The 20474-nt window shown below is 40.1% G+C and overlaps 1 protein-coding gene across 1 annotated transcript in view; it reads right to left on the minus strand.

Annotated features, from left to right (window-relative positions):
• Window positions 1–9551: 9551 nt before the first annotated feature.
• The window catches only part of mrpl3 (mitochondrial ribosomal protein L3), a 51590-nt gene continuing 40667 nt past the window's right edge, over window positions 9552–20474 (minus strand). The window contains exon 10 of the mRNA XM_041185152.1: window positions 9552–11582. Coding sequence (XP_041041086.1) covers window positions 11433–11582 — 150 coding nt within the window. The 3' untranslated portion in view covers window positions 9552–11432. The remainder of the gene's footprint in view (window positions 11583–20474) is intronic.

Genomic DNA, 20474 nt, shown 5'->3' on the forward strand with positions numbered 1-20474 from the left:
CATTTCCATTATCACAGAAATCTCCTCTACTGAGAAATCGATTTCTATTAGAGAATTTAGCACCTGAGGAAGCTCAGTGGATTTAATAAGGTGGTTTAGTACATTATTTGTAATAGATGTGTGATTTGTAAAAGTGTCATTTTGATAAATGGCTGAATGGGCCAGCAATATACTCTCTAGAAGTGCCCATTAATAACACAGACCGGTTAAGTTATAAATAACTTCAAACATTTTAGAAGGCCTGTCCCACTAAATGCCTTTCTTAATTACACAACATGGTGTTAGCTCACATTAAATTAAATGGCTCAAATTATTACTGTTGTCAGAACAAGTGGTGATCTCTGGCAGCTTTTAACAAATGATCGGACAGAAATAATAAAGCAGTGGTCACCGCAAGGTCAGACTCAACTTGCCTGGCAGATAAATTCCCAGAAACAGAAGTAATTAAACCCCTAGACTAATGCAATAATTCTTTCCCGAAAGATAAACAGATTTTAAATAGCGTTACAAGTCTTGCACATGGCGTGTTGCACGCCTCACACTGTGTCACATCACATAACTGTCTATGGAAGAAAACAGGGATTGATCTAAACCTGTGAAGTTAATGGATCTGATCGGCGGACTTGTCCCATTGAACTAAAAACGAGACAATCAAAACCCATTTCCACTCACGACGGATCACTGCCAGGCACCACCAAACTATCCAGTCAAATTACTCCCAGCTTTTTTTACATTCATCCACATAAAACCAACAACTCCCACAATATGCACAAGTCAAATTGCTTAAATGTACTCTACCTCCCCATTAAAGTGCGTTATATACTTTATTTATGTCATCCATAATAGTGAAAGAGTCGCAGCAGACGTCAAAAGAGTGAAATTGATCTACAGCAGCAGTGCCAATTGGAGTGAATCAGCAGACCGTCATATTCATCATACTAGCTTTTACTTGGTAACATTTTCCAAATCAATGGCAAGATTTTAAATTTCAAACCGAGTAAAACAGACAGTGAGACAAGTCTCCAAAAAGAGATTGAATTATCATCCTGTGAACTTCAGTGGAAAGAAGATCGTGTGGGATGAAAAGTCGGATGTCGATTCACTTACCTACCCGTTTCACACGGATCAATTTCACCACCCCTTCCCCAAATTAGATATTCCTGAAATAACCATTAAGAGTTATCCACAAATTGAATCAGTCACTGCTGGAAATGCCTGTGGGGTTCATCCCCTTCACAGGTTTACCTGTTTGATTTCAGCTTCGGCGTCACAAGGTGATAATTTGACCTCATTTATAGGAACTGGGACATTCCAGCTTCTCCGAGCTAGAAAAGTACATCATAGAGGTTGTAGTTTTTTCATCATCCCCAAGTGCATCAAAACCATTGGACAAACAAGCAGGAAAGAAAGACTTTCACTACAACCAGCAGCCGCAAAGCATTTTACAGTCAGTGAAGTACTTTTTAAAGTGTAGTCACTGTTGTAATGTAGGAAATGTGGCAGCCAATTTGTGCACAGCAAGCTCACACAATCAGCAATGTGACCATGACCAGATTAGCTGTTTTTGTGATGTTGTTTGAGGGTTAAATATTGGCCAGGACACTGAGTAACTCCCTTGCTCTTCTTGACATAGAGGCAAATCAGGTCACAGTTCAATGTCTCACCTGAAAGGTAGCACTTCCAACAGTGCAGCACTTTCTCAGTCCTGTACTGGAGTGCCAGCCTTGATCTTAGTGCAAAGGCCCTGGAGCTGAAACCCACAATCCTCTGTCTCAGAGGTGAGGGAGCTGACTAGTCAAATGTACAAACTCTTAGAAGAGCAGAGGAATGGAACACACTGGATTGCTCTAAAGAGGGCCAGCAAGGACTTGATAGACCAAATGGCCTCCTTCTGTGCTATAATGACTCTACGTAGTTGGCTGAAGTGTTTGTTCATTTAAAAATAAAATACAGCGGGAGGCTACAAATAGATATCTGAACCTGTGCTTGCTACCACGGCCAAGAGTTTTTTATGTCACTGAATGGGACTGAGACCAGAGGAGGAAGCTCATCAGATCCTTTGTTCTTTACCTAATGCACTCCTGCCAGTCAGGCAGGCATGAGGTACAGTGCATGACTACCTGTTCAACGTGCTGGTAATCAGAGGAGAACACTTGCCCTGGTGCAATGTGGCTCTGATGATAACTTCAGCAAGAACTGCAAACCAAGGGAAGGCCATTCAGCCCCTTGAACCTGTCCCATCAATTAGGTCATGGCTGCTTTGCATCTTAACTCATATTTCTTTAGTATCTTTACCTAACAGAAATCCATCAATCCCAGTTTTGAAATTTTCAAAACTTGCCTGAAAAAAGATTTGTGTCCACATGAACCTCTCCTTCCCTGTCTGACCAGTTTGCAGCCACCTAGTTTCAAGCCTTGGCACACTTAAATGCAGAGAGATTACAGGATGCTGTGGTATGGAGGGACCTGGGTGTCTTCGTACATGAATCACCAAAAGTTAGAAAGCAGGTACAGTGAGTAATTAGGAAGGCAAATGGAATAATTGGCTTTTATTGCAAGGAAGATGGAGTATAAAAGTAGGGAAGTCTTGTTACAATAGTACAGGACATTGGTGAGATTGCACCCAAAGCACTGAATACACCTTTTGCCTCCTTATTTAAGGAGGGACATACTTGCATTGAAGCCAATTCAGTGGAAGTTTATTGGGTTGATTCCTTGGATGAAGAGCTTGTTTTATGAGGAAAGGTTGAGCAGGTTGGGTCTATACTCATTGGAGTTTGGAAGAATGAGATGTGACCTTATTCAAACATAGAAGATTCAGAGGAGGCTTCACAGGGTAGGAATGTTTCTTCTCGTGGTCGAATCTAGAACCAGAGTGCAGTTTCAAAATTAGGGGTCTTCCACTTAACATGCAATGAGGAGGAATTTCTTCTCTGAGGGTCTTTGGTCCATATAGCAAGCAGTGGAGTCTAGGTCATTGAATATATTCAAGGCTGAGTTGAACAGATTTTTGATCGACAAGGGAGTTGAGGGTTATGGGGCCAAGCAGGAAATTGGAGTTAAGGCCACAATCAAATCAGCCATGATGTTATTGAATGGCAGAGCAGGCTCGATAGGCTGAATGGCCTACGCCTACTTCTTATGTTTTTATGTTACCTGCCTGCTATCCACTGCTTGTTTTTACTGCTGTTTCCCAATATCTGATCTTATCCTACGCCCATTTCGTTATCCTTATTGGATGGTCCTCAGTCTGCAGGCTGTTTGTGCACCTGTTGAAACTTCACGATTTTTTGAATTCACCAATGTGCTCATCTCTATTTTGATTTTTTTTTTTTACTTTGCTGCTGCTTGCAACTCATTATTTTGTTGATTTATTGGTGGCTGATGTTCCGCTATGTATTAAGTGGTGCCTTGTCTAGCAGCAATGCAAAGCTCATCATCAGCAACAGGCTGTGCTTATCTGCAGCTGAAAGCCCTCAACCATGCCATTGTTACCTCTGGACTTGAATATTCCAATGCTCCCCTGACCGGCCTCTCTCGTTCCATAAATTTGATCTCATCCAAAACTCTGTTGCCTGTTTCTTAAATCGCACCAAGTCCCATTCACCCATCACTCCCTGTTTCCCTGACCCACATTGACTCCCTGTCTGACAATTTTAAAATGATCATCTTTGTTTTCAAATCCCTCCATGACCATGACCTTTCCTATCCCTGTAATCTCCTCCAGCTTCTCTGTGCATCTCGATTCTGGCCTCTTGATCATCGCTGAGTTTAATCACTCCACCATTTGCAACTGTGTTTTCAGCTGCCAGGGCCCTAAGCTCTGGAATTTCCTCCCTAAACCTCTTTCCTTCTTTAAGATGCTCTTTAAAACCTACCTCTTTGATAAAGCTTTTGTTCTAATATCTTATGTGGCTCAGTGTCTAACTTTGCTTGGTACTCCTGTGAAACACCTTGGAGCATCTTACTATGTTCAAGATGCTATATAAATGCAGATTATTATTGCTATGAATGGTGAACTACCTAGTTTGTGTTGCTATGAGTTTAGATTTTCTGTTGTAATTATACCGCTGTATCTGAAGATTTCCAGTTAATTTGTGTTAAGCTTTAATCCCCATATTATTATATTGGCAGCTCCTGTTGGCCACTGTTTTAGTGTAAATTGTATTTCACTCATTGGGAACATCAAAATGACATTTCTCAACACTATAGTGGTCTCAATTCCTCCTGTCAGACTCCATGCGAGATTGACTAAATGCACAACGACTACAATTTCTCATTTCTGTGATTGGCAGCCTGCAACTTCACTTTAATGGATGGAAAATCGTGGGCTGATGAAACTCAAAAGCAGAAAATCCCTGGATCAAAACGCATGCATTTCTTTTATATTTACTGTGAGTGTTAACATTTACTTTCACTGTCACATCTATTTCCATCACTATTTTTTTTTCTCTGTCACACCTGGCTGTAACACAAAAAAGAAATCTATTTTCAATGCCATCTCTTCTATTTATCCCTAATTGGCTAAGTGGATTAGGATCAATCCCAGTTCTTGCCCACCAAGTTTCTAATCTTAGCTCGAGTCAAGTTGTTCACTGCAAGTGAGTTTTCACAGCCCTGCTTCTTCTCCCAGTTCAGTTGCTTGAGCCCCATTATTCCCTCTTAAAGCCCTGTTGTCCACTATGATCTTTGTTTACTTCTTTGCCCTCTGGGTCTTTTTGTCCATGCAGACAAGCCAAATTTCCCTCATATTAGCGGAGTTCCCTCATTGTGACAGTAGTAATGCTTGAGATGGTAAGTCCAAAGCTCATCCAGGCAACTTAAAAATCATTTTGAAAAGGGACAAGTTCCCCACTGGCAAACCACCTGACAAGGTGCCGAAAGGAATCTCCTTTAACTAAATAATCACCTGGCAGGAACGGTTTTATTGTGGTGTTCCATTTCTTCCTCCAGGAGGCAAAAAAGGGCTTTGTGCACAATAATAAACACTTTTCTTTGCAGGTTTCAGGCTACTATCAGATCAGCCATGATCTTATTAAATTGTGGAGCAGGCTCGAGGGGCTGAATGGTTTACTCCTGCTCCTTGTTTGTATGTTCAAAGCACTTTGCAGTCGACAAAGTGCTTTTGAATTGTAGTCACTGTTGCAATGTAGGAAATGCAGCAGCCAATTTACACACAGCAAGCTCCCACAAACAGCAATGTGGTAATGACAGCTGAACTTTTTTAATATTCATTCATGGTATCAGTGCGTCACTGCCTAGGACAGCATTTATTGCCCATCCCTAGTTGCACTTGAGAAGGTGGTGGTGAGCTGCCTTCCTGAACCGTGCAGTCCATGTGGTGCAGGTACACCCACATTGCTGTTAGGGAGGGAGTTCCAGGAATAAAGATTATCCAGAAACCATGGACAACTCACCCACTCTTCTTCAAAATAGCACCATGGGATCTTTTATGTGTACTTAGTGGCTATACAAGGTCTTTAATATCTCATCTGAAGGACAGCACCTTCGACAGTGCAGTACTCCCACACTGCACTGGAGAGTCAGCCTTAATTTCTGTGCTTAAGGCCTGGAGTGGGACTTGAACCCAGGACCTTGTGACTCAGAGTCAAGAGTGCTACCAAGCAATCCATAGCTGACCTCTTTTACACAATTCTTACACAACAGAAAGTATCTGCGTATGTCTGTCACTTTTCTTCTAACTATGTGGTTTCTCTGCATTTCCAATCAGTTGCTATATAATTTCCACAGTTTCATTGCTTTACAGAGAGTAAAGCTAATTCCATTTTAATGACAAAGGATGACAAGATTTTTACCATTATTTTTAGAGATAATATTCCACTACATAATTGTTCAGTGGAAAATACAAATTAGTAGCTATGATTGTAACCACACAAAACCAGTCCTCTGCCCCCACACATTTCTCCCTGGTTACATACGAACATATGAAAAAGGAAGAGAGAAAATTACCAGCTAGGCCACCAAGCCTCTTCCAATCACATTAATGTTAAGAATTACTGAATAGAGACATGCCAAAGCTTTTCATCATTCACTCATTAGGACACTCACAAGGGGAAGACAACAATTTATATTGTATGTGAAGAGAGTGCTGATTGGTTGGCAAGTGGCATTGCCAAGGAGAATGCACCACTGTTGGTGACTGACAGTTAACTGCCAAACATTGTTTGAAATTTAAACCAGCTTGCCCCTGATTAGTCAAGGCATTGCCCTGAGGAATGAATCAGTGAATGGCTGTCACTTACTTTGTTTAGCTGAAACAGGCACAATGTATGTTAATATTCATTCTGTCTGCAAAGAACAGGGCCCTGTTTATTAACATGTAGCTTCCAGCATAAGCAAATGCACAATATTGTGAGCCCAAATGACAATCTTAAGCTGGTTGTTAGCATGATTCTTAGCACATTGAGGATTATTTAGCAAACGTTGTCCAATCACAGAATCACATTTAATGTTGGACACTGTTTTGAGTTTTGCAAGCACAGGCTGGTTGGGTACGGTATGTACCCTGCCCACTGTGAACAGCAACTAGGACATGCTGTTTGATACGATCTGCCAGTCTTTGGGCCATACAGCCTACACACCTGGCATCACATTGGCACTGAAATTCATATACCACATTACTCATTTGTGAGATAGAACGTCTTTTTGGCTTGATGGCAGCATCCTGTTAGTGGAGAATACCATTCGTGTTGCTACTGTACAGTAGCAGTGCGAGTCAGCTAGCTCCACCTATTGCTGAGGGAGGCAAGAGTGGAAATTGCAGAGGCACTAGTAACAATCTTCCAGTCATCCTTAGAAACAGGGGTGGTACCAGAGGACTGGAGAATTGTGAATTTTACACCTTTGTTCAAAAAGGGATGCGAGGATAAAGCCAGCAACTACAGACCAGTCAGCCTGCTTTCAAAAGGTAAGGAAACCTCTGAAAACTAGTTTGAGATAAAAATCAATAGTCACAGACAAGTGCAGGATAATTAAGGAAAGCCAGCATGGATTCGTTAAGGGAAAATCATGTTTAACTAACTTGGAGTTTTTGGAGGAGGTAACAGAGAAGGTTGATAAGAGAAACAGTGTTGATGTGGTGTACATGGATTTTTAAAAGGCATTTGATTCAGTGCCACACAACAGACTTTAACAAAATTCTACTTCATGGAATAAAAGAGAAAGCAGGCACTTGGATAAGAAATTGGCTGAGTGACAGGAAATAGTCATGATTGATGGTTGTTTTTGAGATTAGAGGAAGGTTTGTAGTGGAGTTGTAGATGATGTGAAGACATTGGAGAGAGTACAGAGGAAATTCACAAGAATGATTCCAGGGATAAAGAACTGTAGCTATGAGGATGGATTGGAGAGGCTGGGTCTGTTTTTCTTGGAGAAAAGGTGGCCAAGGGGAGACTTCATAAGAACATTCAAGATTCTGAGGGGTATGGACAGGGTAAATAGTGAGAAACTGCTCCCACTCAAGAGATCAAGAACTAGAGGGCACAGATTCAAAATAATTGACAAAAAGGAGTAGAAGTGATGTGAACAATAATTCTTAGGGTAATTGGAGTCTGGAGCAAATTTCCTAGAGGGTGGTGGAGGCGGGTTCAATTGAGGTATTCAGAAGTGAATTGGATTGCTACCTGAAAAGGAGAAAATGTGCAAGGTTACAGGGATAAGGCAGGGGAGTGGGACTAAGTAGAATGCTCTTTCAGAGAGCCAGTGCAAACTTAATGGGCTGAATGGCCTCCTGCACTGTAACGATTGTGATTTGTTAGTTAACATGAAATCAAATGCAAACATCTCAGTGATGTGTTGCAATTTATTTTACTACTTTTTTTGTAAATAAAGACAAGACACATTTGACTTGCTTCTGGATTTGTCTTGCCCGTTAATCTCTCCCTTCTCTAGTACTTTTAAGATTGCTATATTTGAAGGTGCTGTTTAAAAAATGTAACTTCACTAATTTTTAAATGTCACTTCTACAATGCCATTTTAAAAAATTAAAAATGACATTCTCATCTTAGCCCAACTTGATTCTGTGGCATTTTCATGCTATTTTCTTCCTCTCTCATCCATGTTACCTCCTCCTTGCCCTCAAATTGATCTGCATTTTATTTTTCCTGCCTATTCCCACTTGCCTTCTGCTCAATTTGGCCCCCGTATTCTGACGGTCTTTACAAACAAAGCTTGCTCCTTCTGTCACACAGTGCCAGGAAATACTAGTGGGAGCTGAGGATATCCCATCACTTTTACAATAAATAACTCATTTAGTCCCTACAGTGGGAATGAGGCAATTGACAGGTGTTCAGTCTTTTAACATCCCCAACATCATGCTGAATGAGGGCACGCAGCTGCCTCATGACACACTGCAAAATTTTCTGAAAATTCTGCAGGCCAAGTACTTACAGCTGTACAATGCCAAAAGGTTACTGCCCTTGAATGATTTCAAAATGTAATTCTTCACGCATGGAGTGGGCATAATGGCTACATCTGTGGAAACCTGCATTCAAAAGGCTTGATGAAACTTAACACTTTCAGTGTAAAACCAAAAAGCAAAGGCAAATTCCATCCTTGGAAACGCTACTCACAGTTTATCATTTTGCTGCTTTTGACTCCCTGTTCAGTACATCAACAAAAGGAAAATGTGATTTAATATACCTGTGTAACAATCAGGTAGGACAGCTTTGAAACAGCAGTACTGATGTACTAAAATAATGCGTTAGTTTTCATTAAGCATGCTGTGAACTGCGAGTTTTGCATGTTTCCCCAGTTGAACATTAAAAATCAATGAAAACTCCTTTCAAAATATTCTGCATTGAAAAATAGATGCAATGGTCCTTCAGTACCACAAGTTAGAGTGCACCATTATAAGTCTTTAAACTTCCACCATTCTTGCCGCTTTTAAATTCAGTTGTTATGAAAGTAATCTATTTAAATCACAGAACAGTCATGATAGTGATTCCAACACTAGTCTCTGTAGAAAGATGTCAGGCTTGCTTCATTTGTGAAAATCAAACTGACCTTTGCCAGCTACAACAATAATCAAGAGGGCAGTAATGAGTCAATCGCATTGGTGTGAGTCTAAAATAACAAATGAGGGCGGACCAGGTATGGACAGCAGGTTTGCAGGCACTGGGGTGACAGATGAGCAGGATTTGGTATGGGTCTAGATTATAGGCAGCAGAGTGATAGATGCGCTCAAATTTATAGAGGATTCAAGTAGAGAGGCCTGCCTGGAGGATACTGAATTAGACACATCTGCATGGATTACCTCTAGGTACAGAGGTTCATTAATATAAAATGGATTTGAATTACAATACATGAATTTACAATTTAATAGCCTGAATTTTGAGGTCATATGAGCAATGGTATTCACTGGTGGCCTTATTGTGGGCTGCCCACAAATTTAACAATCTGCCTGGCATGGATTAACCTTTCCCAATCTGGAACCAAATCAAAGGAATCTCCAGGCATCCATCAACAGTGACGTCATTATGTAAGGTAAGCAGCCAATCGCATTGAAGAAATTCTCAGTCAGCAAACTAGGAAATCCTTAATGCTTTATACATTTTAGAGCGAAATAAAGATTGGGGCACATACATTAAAATGAAATATCAAATACATTCTTAAAAAATAAAAAACTAGATTTTTTATCATAATGGAATCTGACATTGCACCAATATAAAACTAGCTTCTCTGGGCCAGAGAGATTGTTCAGCAGTAGTTATGACTTAGTATACCATTCAAAACCCAATTATATCTCATGAACAAAGTACATTCTTTTGGGGGGGGGGGGGTGGTGAGGGCAGGTTAAAGCGATATTGCAGCGTAAAGAGGAATTCCCATCAGTTCAATTATTTCTAATTGATTTCCGTCTGTGGGGACTTCAACAATGCGTGAAATCAATGACAGCAACTTCTGAATTTCTGCATTTAACTGCACATGTGCGGATTCCAAAAATGGTCAGTTTCGGAAGAGTAATGATGGCGAATGCTGACAGTTTCATTGTCGTTACTACTGCAAAATCTGGGCTTTTATATTCAACCAATCTTCGAGTAATTTTTGAAACATAATCAAAACACAAAAACCGCAGATGCAGCATGTCCTGTACTGGATGATGTAAAATAGTCCAGGAATGATGCAGCATTCATGCAATATACGTTCAGATCCTATATAAAAGGCTTAAAATTATTCAGAACTGTTTCAAGGCAGCTAATTAAAAAATTCTGCCCCTCACAACATGAAGGACAGTAGGAACATATATCCAGTCTTGATTCAGTGCCTAGCCATTAGAAGAGTCTCTGATAATTTAACTTATATAGAACAAGTGGACAACTAAGTGCGTGTGGGCATGGGTAAACCACCTGCGACAATATAGAATCTTAAACGGCTGCAAAATTTAAACCCAAGTATAAAAAGGTCAAAGCAGATGGCATTGCTGAAGCAGCACAGAATTCAGAAACAAAAACTCCAACTTTTGCCGACAAGTTCCTCTTCAAAGCACACTGCATTTAATTTTCTTTACACTGCGCTGCTGCAATGAAAACAAGTCATCTGGTGTTTACCATGGAATTCCATCATGTTGTGTCATGTAACATGCTTAGATGGAGTTTGCCTTGTACACGACCTATTAGCAGCAATCAAAGGCATTCAGTGTTTTCACAGAATTAATGTGCTGTCTAATGATAGAGATGACAGATTTTGATGGTAATGTTGTTGTGCATGATATAGTTGTAGGGTGGCTTTGAATATTGCACAGTGCAGATGAAGCCAACTGGAGTTTCAATAATTTTGCCCTTTAGAGATTAGTTAATGCAACAAACAAAACCACCCAGAGGTTGAGCCAGAGATTTCCCTGGTGCTTGATATTATTCCACACAGAATAGTAGACAGTAAATGCCTGTTATACTGCAATAATTTTAAAATATTTAAACTACTCAGACCGAAACACTTGGGAGGTTATTTTCTACAAATATTTTAATTGGCATATATTTTCTGCCAAGGGCTTCCCTGCCCTGATATCTGTATTTAAGAGTGCTCTTCCATGATGTTATGTAATCAAATTGGATAAAGTGGCAAAGTCTGCAGTCCATAATTGGGATACAAAAAGAGTAAAATCTTCATAGTTTTGCAGCAGAACATTTTTCTTCTTTCAGAACATTGTCAAATTAGTCCAGTTCACACTCAAAGCTTGGGCCATTAAAAAAAAAATCTAAGTATTCTTTTTTTTAAACCATCGCTGCATTTTCAATTCATGGTCAACGCTTCACCCCGTGAACGGTACTTTATTTCTGTTCTTCAAATCTCACCCAGCAGACCAGCAGCACGGACCAATACATGGAGATAAAAGTGCCTGGGTGAAATAAACTTGACGCAGGATGTGAGAGCTATCAGCAGCTGCCAACAGAACACCTTGAAAGTGTCAAACGTTAGGAGACAACAATAGAGGGCGCAGTGAATTGGAACACTGTGTCATCAAACAGATCTTCTGGCAGCCCTTCATCTCCGTCAGCAAAGTAAGTTGGGAATGGTGGATTCTTGTTGTCTTCCTGATGAGTGGGCAATGTGGTATCATTGACCTGGTAGAAAATGGGAAAGAACATAAGGCAAGGTGAAAAAAAAAACAACTTTAAATCAGTCAGTACGATTTAATGTGTAACCACCTCTGACAAACAATGCACATCATTCCAAGCCAATAATAAAACAAATTCTTGTGGAAAATTCCTAATTTGGCAAAGCCTGTTGTATTTTTTCCGTTGTAACAGAACAATTTGATCTTCCTCATCTTTAAAGCCAGATGCAGAGCATGTACACTACCCCTGGCAAATCCTGTAGTGAATTGACCAGAACAGTTGATAACATGAAATATAACCCTGGGGTCAGACAGAAGGTCACTGACTTAAAATGCATACCCCAACTACCAACCTCTCTCCACAGATGATGCCTGACCAGCGGAATGCTTCCAGCACTTTTGTGTTTCTATTTATTAAGCATCCGTGGCATTTTGTTTTATTTTGTGACCTTTGTGTGGGCAACCATTACAAATGCTGACAAACTCCTCCAGCCCCATTGCAAATACTGACTCGATCCTGGGGTATCCGAAAACAACATTTGCATTATATAGCGCCTTTCACAACCTCGGAGTTCCAAAGCGTTTTATAGTCAATGAAGTACCTTTGGAGTGCAGTCACTGTTGTGATGCAGGAAAGGTGGCAGCCAATTTGCACACAGCAAGTTTCCACACAGAGCAATGTGATAATGACAGATAACCTGTTTTTGCAATGTTGATTGAGGGATTAATATTGGCCAGGGCACCAGAGATAACTCCCTGCTCTCCTTTGAGCTCAGAACTCAATTTATATTTAAACATGCAAACTTCAGAATGTTTAAATTTTAGTGCATACTCCAACATCCAAACAAAACTCTCACCACTCCAGAAAATAGGTTTCATTAGATCACCTCCACCTTTGACGCCTTTCTCTCTCATCCCGGTTGCTGCTCCCCATATGGCCCATATCTTTGCTCCTTCAAGTCTAAAGGGCTCAAAGTTTGGTAAATCTGGTACACAAGTGGTTTAACTATCCATCATCAGGTCTGGCTGGACTACCTCAAGCTCTACTAGACCCCACTCTCGCCAAAACCACCCGTTACTCCAGGGTCCCCCTCCTTTAAAACCCATCTCTATGACAAAGCTTTGATCATTGCTCCTGGTGCCGTCTCCTTTAGCAAGGCATTTTATTTTTTAACAACAAACGTGAAGGTCCCACCCCCCGCCCACCCCCACTCCCCAAACCAGTAAACCAGACTTTGAAAACCTATGTCCTGAAAGAACCATGGGTGGTAATTTTAAAATGTAACTTGGTGCCTGAAGCCAACCACAGCTTTCAAGTCCCAGGTTAATTACAACAGGACAATTCCATGGAATGTGTGTAAACCTCTGTAGGCTCTCACCCTTCTATCCATTGGCCTGTTGCATTCCAATTTCTTATTATAAAAACTGTAAATCCATAATCAGGCAGTGTTCAGGATTATGTACACAAACCTAGCTTTAAAACAAAACATTTCTTTTGTCTGAGAGGTTTCTTCCATTATTAACCATCCCCTCCATTTCCCTTTGCACTGGTCTACAAGTACAATCATTGCTGAAAGAGGAACAAAAAGGGTAATCTGTTCATTGACAAATGCCAGTACTTGGGGAGGTGATGGCATAGTGGACTAATAATTGTCACTGGACTAATAATCCAGAGACCCAGGGTATTGCTCTGGGGACCCGGCGTTCAAATCCCACCATGGCAGATAATGGAATTTGAATTCAATAAAAATCTGGAATTAGAAACCCATTTGGCCTTTAGGAAATCTGCTGTCCTTACCTACATGTGACTCCAGTTGACTCTTAAATGGGCAATAAATGTTGGCCTAGCAAGCCAGTGACACCCACATCCAATGGATAAAAATTGAACCGCTGGCCAATAACGCACAATGGCTCTCTCTTGGCCTTGTTAGCTTGGAAAGTTCAGTGGTGTTCTAGTATGGTATGTTACTCCTACATTTCCCCTTTCATTCTTGAAGATGGAAGGGTAAACTGCCAAGAGAAATGAGCTGCAGAGAATGAAATGGTAAGTTAAACTGATTTTTCTTGTCAGGTATCCAGATGCATCAGGAATGGGTTATGAGTTAACTCTGGGTTAGGGGTCCATCAAACTACATGCATTAATTTATAGTGGCAAAACCAAGCATAGATGATGGGCTGAATTTGACCTTTCACTTTGCAGAATAGGCAAACAATCTTGTGCTTAACACTGCGGTGTAAGGGTAGTGGGTTGTATTCTTGTTGCATTGTCCTGGTCATGACAAGCGCAAGGTTCTAAGTTTCAGGTCATAAGGGATGTGGGAATGCTTATGGAAGCTTTTTGGTTTGCTGAGGGCAGAGACTTGGGAGCCAGCTCACATGATATCACAACCAGCTCCTTTGCTCATCATCAATAAAATCATTGTGGGAAGTCAGAAATGCAAAGCACAGAAAATCTGGCAAATAAGCAAAACGGCAACTCTGCCTGACAGACTCAGCAGTCTAAAAGTGAATGCCCAATTTGTGATTATACCATTGCACTGGCACATTTTCTATGTTAAAGGGCCTACATCGTTGCAAGTTATTTTCTGTAAAAAAATATACATTCCCAAAAAAAAATCAAAATCAAAATTTTAAGATATTAATTGTAAATTAAATTGTTAAAATAAACTTGCACCAGTTAATAAATCTAAATATAACAGGATATTGTTGTAACCAAAAAGTAGCATATTTCCAAATCTGTTTAGTATTGGGACGATATACATAACGGACACTGGAAACAACTTCAACCACTTAACGTCCTATTTTATAATCATTCATGTACTAAACGTTTCGTTTGCTTTAAAAAACACAGCTAGCTCAAATTTAATTTATTCTACTGTACTGAAGGATTTTTCTACGGTTCAGTGAACAAGTGATTCAAACAAATGATTCATATTCCGCATTTTTCATTTAACAGGCAAGACTTTGTGCAGCAGTCTGTAATAACAAATAAATTCATCCGAAGAGTTCAGTTATCAACCCATCCAATAAAGCAGAACAACTGAACCTTGAAAGTGGGCAGTGCTTTTATCTGGACACATGGTGCTAAACAGGTATTGATCCTTCAGATTTGTGGAGTACTGCAGTGCTTCTAGGTCACAAATTATATATAATTTTGAGTTAAGGATACAAATTGTTTCAGTTTTGCCAGTGTCCTTGGCCCCCACCCAACTCATGCACTATTTGGAACTGATAGGATGGAAGACAACCTGCTTCAAGGCCACCAATAATGCAACGTTAAAATTGGCCACTCGCAGACACAGAGCTGGAATCTGGGGATGAATTTCATCTCCCCACTTGATTACCAGCATTGAGAGCAGCAATTCAAAACTGCGTCGTCCACTATTAACTTTCCAATAATCGCAAAGATTTTACTGTAAATTCACTTCATTTTGTCACACCCTCTGCACTGGGAGAAGGCACAAACACGCCAGGATTATTCAAAATCACAGTGCGCCTGAATGCCTTTCTTTTAAAAAACCAACAGTACTGGTCTTACAATAATCAGAAAAGCAAATGTGAGCCTTGGATCACAATTTCAGGCAGATGGTGACCGTACATTTCACTCAAGATGGAGAATGAGTTTCGCTCTAGAAAAAAGTCAGCGTGCAGGGCAACTGCATCCAAATTTTGGCATGAATCCAGTGGTGAAATTAAGGGCTGTTGCGGAAGTCTGGCAGCATTGCCAATTAAACCTCAATCAAAGCATAAAACCTTGTGTAGGAATGTGCTCCCCTCAATCAAGATGGAGAAAAAAGAACGTTGTGATAAGTGTCATCTGCTGGGGGTTGGTTTAATTAACATTTTATCCTTTTATTCCTGGGTGGTGTAAAAATTAACTGGGCCAGTTTAATCATTATCTGTATCTGAGATGCAGAAGGGAGGAGTTCTAGTGATAACAAGTGTAGAAAACACTGGGAAACGTGCACTGGGTAAGTCAGCACGCGTGGAGAGAATGGAAAGTTAATATTTTGGGTGTAACACTTCGTGCAAGATTAATGCCTGTTCTCTTCAGAAATACTCCCCGGGATCTGCGGTGTGAAACCAGCATTATTGATTAATTCCAGGTTTTTAAAGAATTTGAGGAGTCTCTTTTTTTGCCTTTACTTGAGGTTCTAGTGATCACCTGAATGTGAAATGGTAGCACACCTTTTGCAACGTTGACACAAGGTTAATTAAAGTCAATGTGGCGTTTTGGTCACACGGCAACAAAGAACATCTGATTTGGCATTCAGCTCGAGGCCAGTGCTGCGTTCTGATGATAGAAGACCAAAGCTTAAACATAGATTCAGTTTGTGAAGCAGCCCAAAAAGTTCTTGGTCCATAGCAGAGTAGTTAATATGTCGAGTACAACCTTTCGCATGCATCAAATGTTTAGACTTAGTTTATCCAAATGTCACCTTAGGGAGTGGAAATGGACAGCATCGCTCAGGAAAGAGTAGATAAGCACTTCAAGCAGAGGAAGATACAGGGCAAGGTGGAAATAGCAGGCTAATGGAATTAGCATAAGCACAATAGGTCAAAAGGCTTCTGTCCAAGTAAACATATTTGGTCAGGGTTTTGAGGGGAAAATGAAAGTCTGGCTTTAAAGAATTCCTAAATTGTCACATTTTGTCATTCAATGTCACCCACCCATAATCAGAGTTGAGTTTTAGCATAGAAGACTTTCATTTCATCCACATTTTCATACTAAGGTTCATTTATTGTCAGGGCTGCAGGCTTGTTTTGATCAACTACCATCAAATTTGTAGCTTCCCATATTTAATTAAAAGTAACTCCAGCAAAATCCTTAATTCACTCAATGGCTTGCTTTTCTTGCATCTTATTTCTTCGTCACTTTGCTGCCTCCTGTTGTCCAGGTTTTTTTTTTTTTAAATCACTCTCCACAGTTCTGTCCTTCGTTCACCTCTTTCCCTTCTTTGTGGCTGTATCCCAATTTAACATGTTTAATCTCATGCCAAGTTATTTATGTCTATATGCACCATGTTCCAAATATTAAATCAATCGAACTATACCATCCAAATTTAGAGTTCACTTTCTCTTATTAATGAACTTTTAGGTTTGATAGCACATGAACAAAAATCATAGCGGCAGAGAAAATTGAGCTATCAAGTGAAAAATCGTTACTTAATTTTGCGGGGCTTTTGTGTGTTTGTGAGGGGGTTGCTGCTGGCTAACATTTGCCTGGCAACAATAATTGGCCTTCAGTGGGAATTCTAATTGCTTTTAACTGTCCTCATTTTCAGCCACAACCTGTAACACTTATTAGTATTTTAGTTATCGTTTAATGATCAGTTAGCAAGATAGACAGAAGTACTGGCTAAGTAGGATTATTATAATAATACACAAACACTAAAATGGAATGTTTAACTCACTCAGCACAAACCATTGATTCAAACTATTTCTCTGCTTCATGAAAGAAAATATAATTGGAACTCGTGGCAGAGCCAAACTGTCCATAATGCTAATGTCCAGCAGAGAAAGTGGGGAACAAAGGCAATAATAAGGGGAAAACTGAGCACAGTAGACTAAATAAGAATAATAGTCATCATTACACTTTCAATCGATGAACAGCTAATTTTCTCTGACTAATGCTATTCACCCAGAAGCCTGCAAATAATGGACTTCTTGTAATGCAGATGGCATCTCTGAAAAGCATCTGTTCAAGTTTGGAGAAATGGGTGGCGAAGACTGGTGCAACAAATTAATTACTGACTCAGAAAAATGTAATTAATGAAGCTAAAGGGATAAAATGACATAGTGAAAACAGGAAAATGCAATATTTTACAATTTCATGCAAGATACAATCTCTGGAGGTTGTGAGAGTTCATTAACAGAAAAATGAATCTCAGAATGGTTACACCGCTAGAGGTGGCCATTCCACCTGTCATGTATGTGTTGGCCCTCTGCAAGAGTATTTACCTGGTGCCATTCCCCTGCTTTTTCCCCTTTTAGATAATGACCCAGCTCCCTTCTGAATGCCTCGATTGACCCTGCTTCCACACTCTCAGGCAGTGCACATTCCAGATACTAACCGCTTGCTGTGTGAATAAGTTTTCCCTCATATTGCCATTGCTTCTTTTGCCAATTACCTTAAATATGCCCTCTGGCTCTTGGCCTTTCCACCAATGGGAACAGTTTCTCCCTATCTACTTTGTCCAGACCTCTTATGATTTTGAATACCACTACCAAAACCCTCAATGTAAATCATTTAATTTATACTTGGCCCCTAGATGCCGTAATCTGAATACATGTCTTGGACACCTGCGACTTGCATTTCATTTCCCAATGTCTTACCATCCATCTGTGGCAGTATAGATCAAGTTCATGACCCAGGTTACAAAGTGTGATATCTGACACTAGCTGATGTGTAGTATAAAGTCTCAACACACCTGTTGATCTTTTCTTTAGAAAACCTTTAAAATGGTTATTTCCAGATCAGTACAACTAATTGAAAACATACAGGGCCCCACCAGTATTCTACTCCTTGCATATTTATTAGTGGTTAGTAGTTACTGCCTTAACCAAATGCACTAGCAGAAAATAGCAATGCAACACCACTACTACAGCTTTATTCCCATTTTGTAATCCAGAGAGATTTCTACACAACCTGCCTGAAACACAGTCCTAGGCTTCAACCTCTATATATTAGTTCCCCCACTAAGGAAGAGAGATAAGGACATGAGACAGTGACATAGTGGTAATGTTACTAGTACTAGTAACCTATGGGTTCAAATCCCACCACAAGCGTGAGAAGAATTCAAATTCAATTAATATCGGAAATTGAAAGCTACTCTCAGTAATTGTGACCATGAAACTATCATTGATTGTCGTAAAAACCCACCTGGTTCTCTAACGTCCTTCAGGGAAGGAAATCTGCTGTCCTTCCTACACGTGACTCCAGACCCACAGCAATGTGGTTGGGCTCTTAACTGCCCTCTGACATGGTCTACCAAGCCACTCAGTTCAAGGGCAATTAGGGATGGGCAACAAATGCTGGCTTTGCCGGCAATGCCCACATCACATTAAAAGAAAAAAGGTACCTACAGGCACACACCACCTGTTGAATGAGCACTCTACACTCTCAAGGCAGCTCATCTGAAAATTCCAACTCCAAAGGGTCCAGGTTCCAATGCAATACTCCATACATTGAGTTATTGACCTTGGCTATCCTACTGAGAGGAGATGCAGGGGAGAACACAGGGAGGGAAGTTAAATTAGAAGTCCTGTCACGTTTGTCCATTCCCCAGTACTTGCTAATCAATGTTTTCAGAGATTTAAACAGTAAGCACCTGAGAGTTCTCTCAGGACGGGGATGGGGATTGGAGGGTAAAATCACTACAGTGCAGGAGGAGGCTATTCGGCCCATCGTGTCTGCACCAGCTCTCCCAATGAGCATTATGACTCAATGCCATTGATACGAAGATCCAAAAAAGACAGAAGGAGACAAAATATTAAGTTAAATGATCTGAAGGCTAAGAGCATTCATGGAACAACTCAAATTGACCCAATATTGCAGAATTCCATGATGAGGTACTGGTGAATTGTATTATTAGTATTCAATTATGATTTTAGCTACTAAATCAACCGCTGCCTTGTCCTTAATGGTCATTTTCACCTCTTCAACAATCGTACAACAGAATTAAAATTAAGCACAGTGGAGATCAAATCTCTGTCTCTCTCAAGCCATAGCGCTGACCGTTCGTATCGCCAATTTTCCAGCGCCATTCTTAAACATTCAATTTGTATGCTGTAATTTTTGTGAAACTGCTAATTTAATCTCCAAGCTATTTTTTCCTAATATAATTGACTATCTTATAGGGGGCAAATCTTGTAATCCGAGCAAGGTGTTCCAACTTCACTTTTCACAGCTTGTTACAGATCAGCCTTTTGCATCCATGGGGTGGCCTAACTTCCAAAGACAGCACTGTCAAGACCTCTATTAAATAACATTAAGCATTATGCTTAGTAACTTAATCATCTGTATAAATTTGCTTATTAACGAAGTACATGATGCTTTTGAACACATGGTAGGCACAGCTGCAAGAACCACATACATAGCAGATTTTTATGATTTTCTATTCCCTTTGAACAGGACACACTTTTAAAACAGGTGATCTTTGGCAACCAGCCTTTATTTCCTAAAAGCAGCAGCTGTCACGATCAAGCAGATTCCACATCAATTCCCATTTATGACTCAAGTTCTTCAGTCCGTCTTGGGACCAGCAAGTGAGAAAACAAAGACACTCAAAGTCATTGAAGCTAGTCAGCAGCAACTGCATGGAAAGAAGGGAGCACACCAAGTTGACTTTAGCTAAAATAATTAGAAACAAATCTGTCAGAGCAATAAGCTGGAGATTCTAGGTGGAAGCAAAGCAGTGTTTGATACAATTCCTGGATGGGTACCTCAGTGATCAAAGCAATGCTCGCTATATTTGACTTGTTGTGTGAGCTTCTGTGCAGAAGTTCAGGTATAGGCACCTTAACGTTTGACTTACTGATGGCAATAAATACCAACATGTTGTGTTTCTTACATTTCCAAAACCAATTAAACACAGTCCACTGTAAACAATACAAGCGCTGCATATGGTAAGTTGCTCCGCTGTTTTACAATTTTCTATTCAGTGAAACTTCTTGATCACAAAGCTGTACAAATCCCTCTCCTATATTCAAATCGCCAGGAAGAAGCAGATTTCAAGGTGCAAATTTAAACATCAGATTTGATTATTAGATGTTATACTGGATTTTGTGGCTTCTTCGTCATTTAACAGTGTCTAGTACATTAAGGCAATGTTCCTGAGAAAGTTAAAAAGTAAATTTCCAGATTTTTTTTGAAGTAACTGGAATTGATAGGTGATCA

This window comes from Carcharodon carcharias, chromosome 3, assembly GCF_017639515.1.
Source record: "Carcharodon carcharias isolate sCarCar2 chromosome 3, sCarCar2.pri, whole genome shotgun sequence".
In the NCBI taxonomy this organism is placed as follows: Eukaryota; Metazoa; Chordata; class Chondrichthyes; order Lamniformes; family Lamnidae; genus Carcharodon; species Carcharodon carcharias.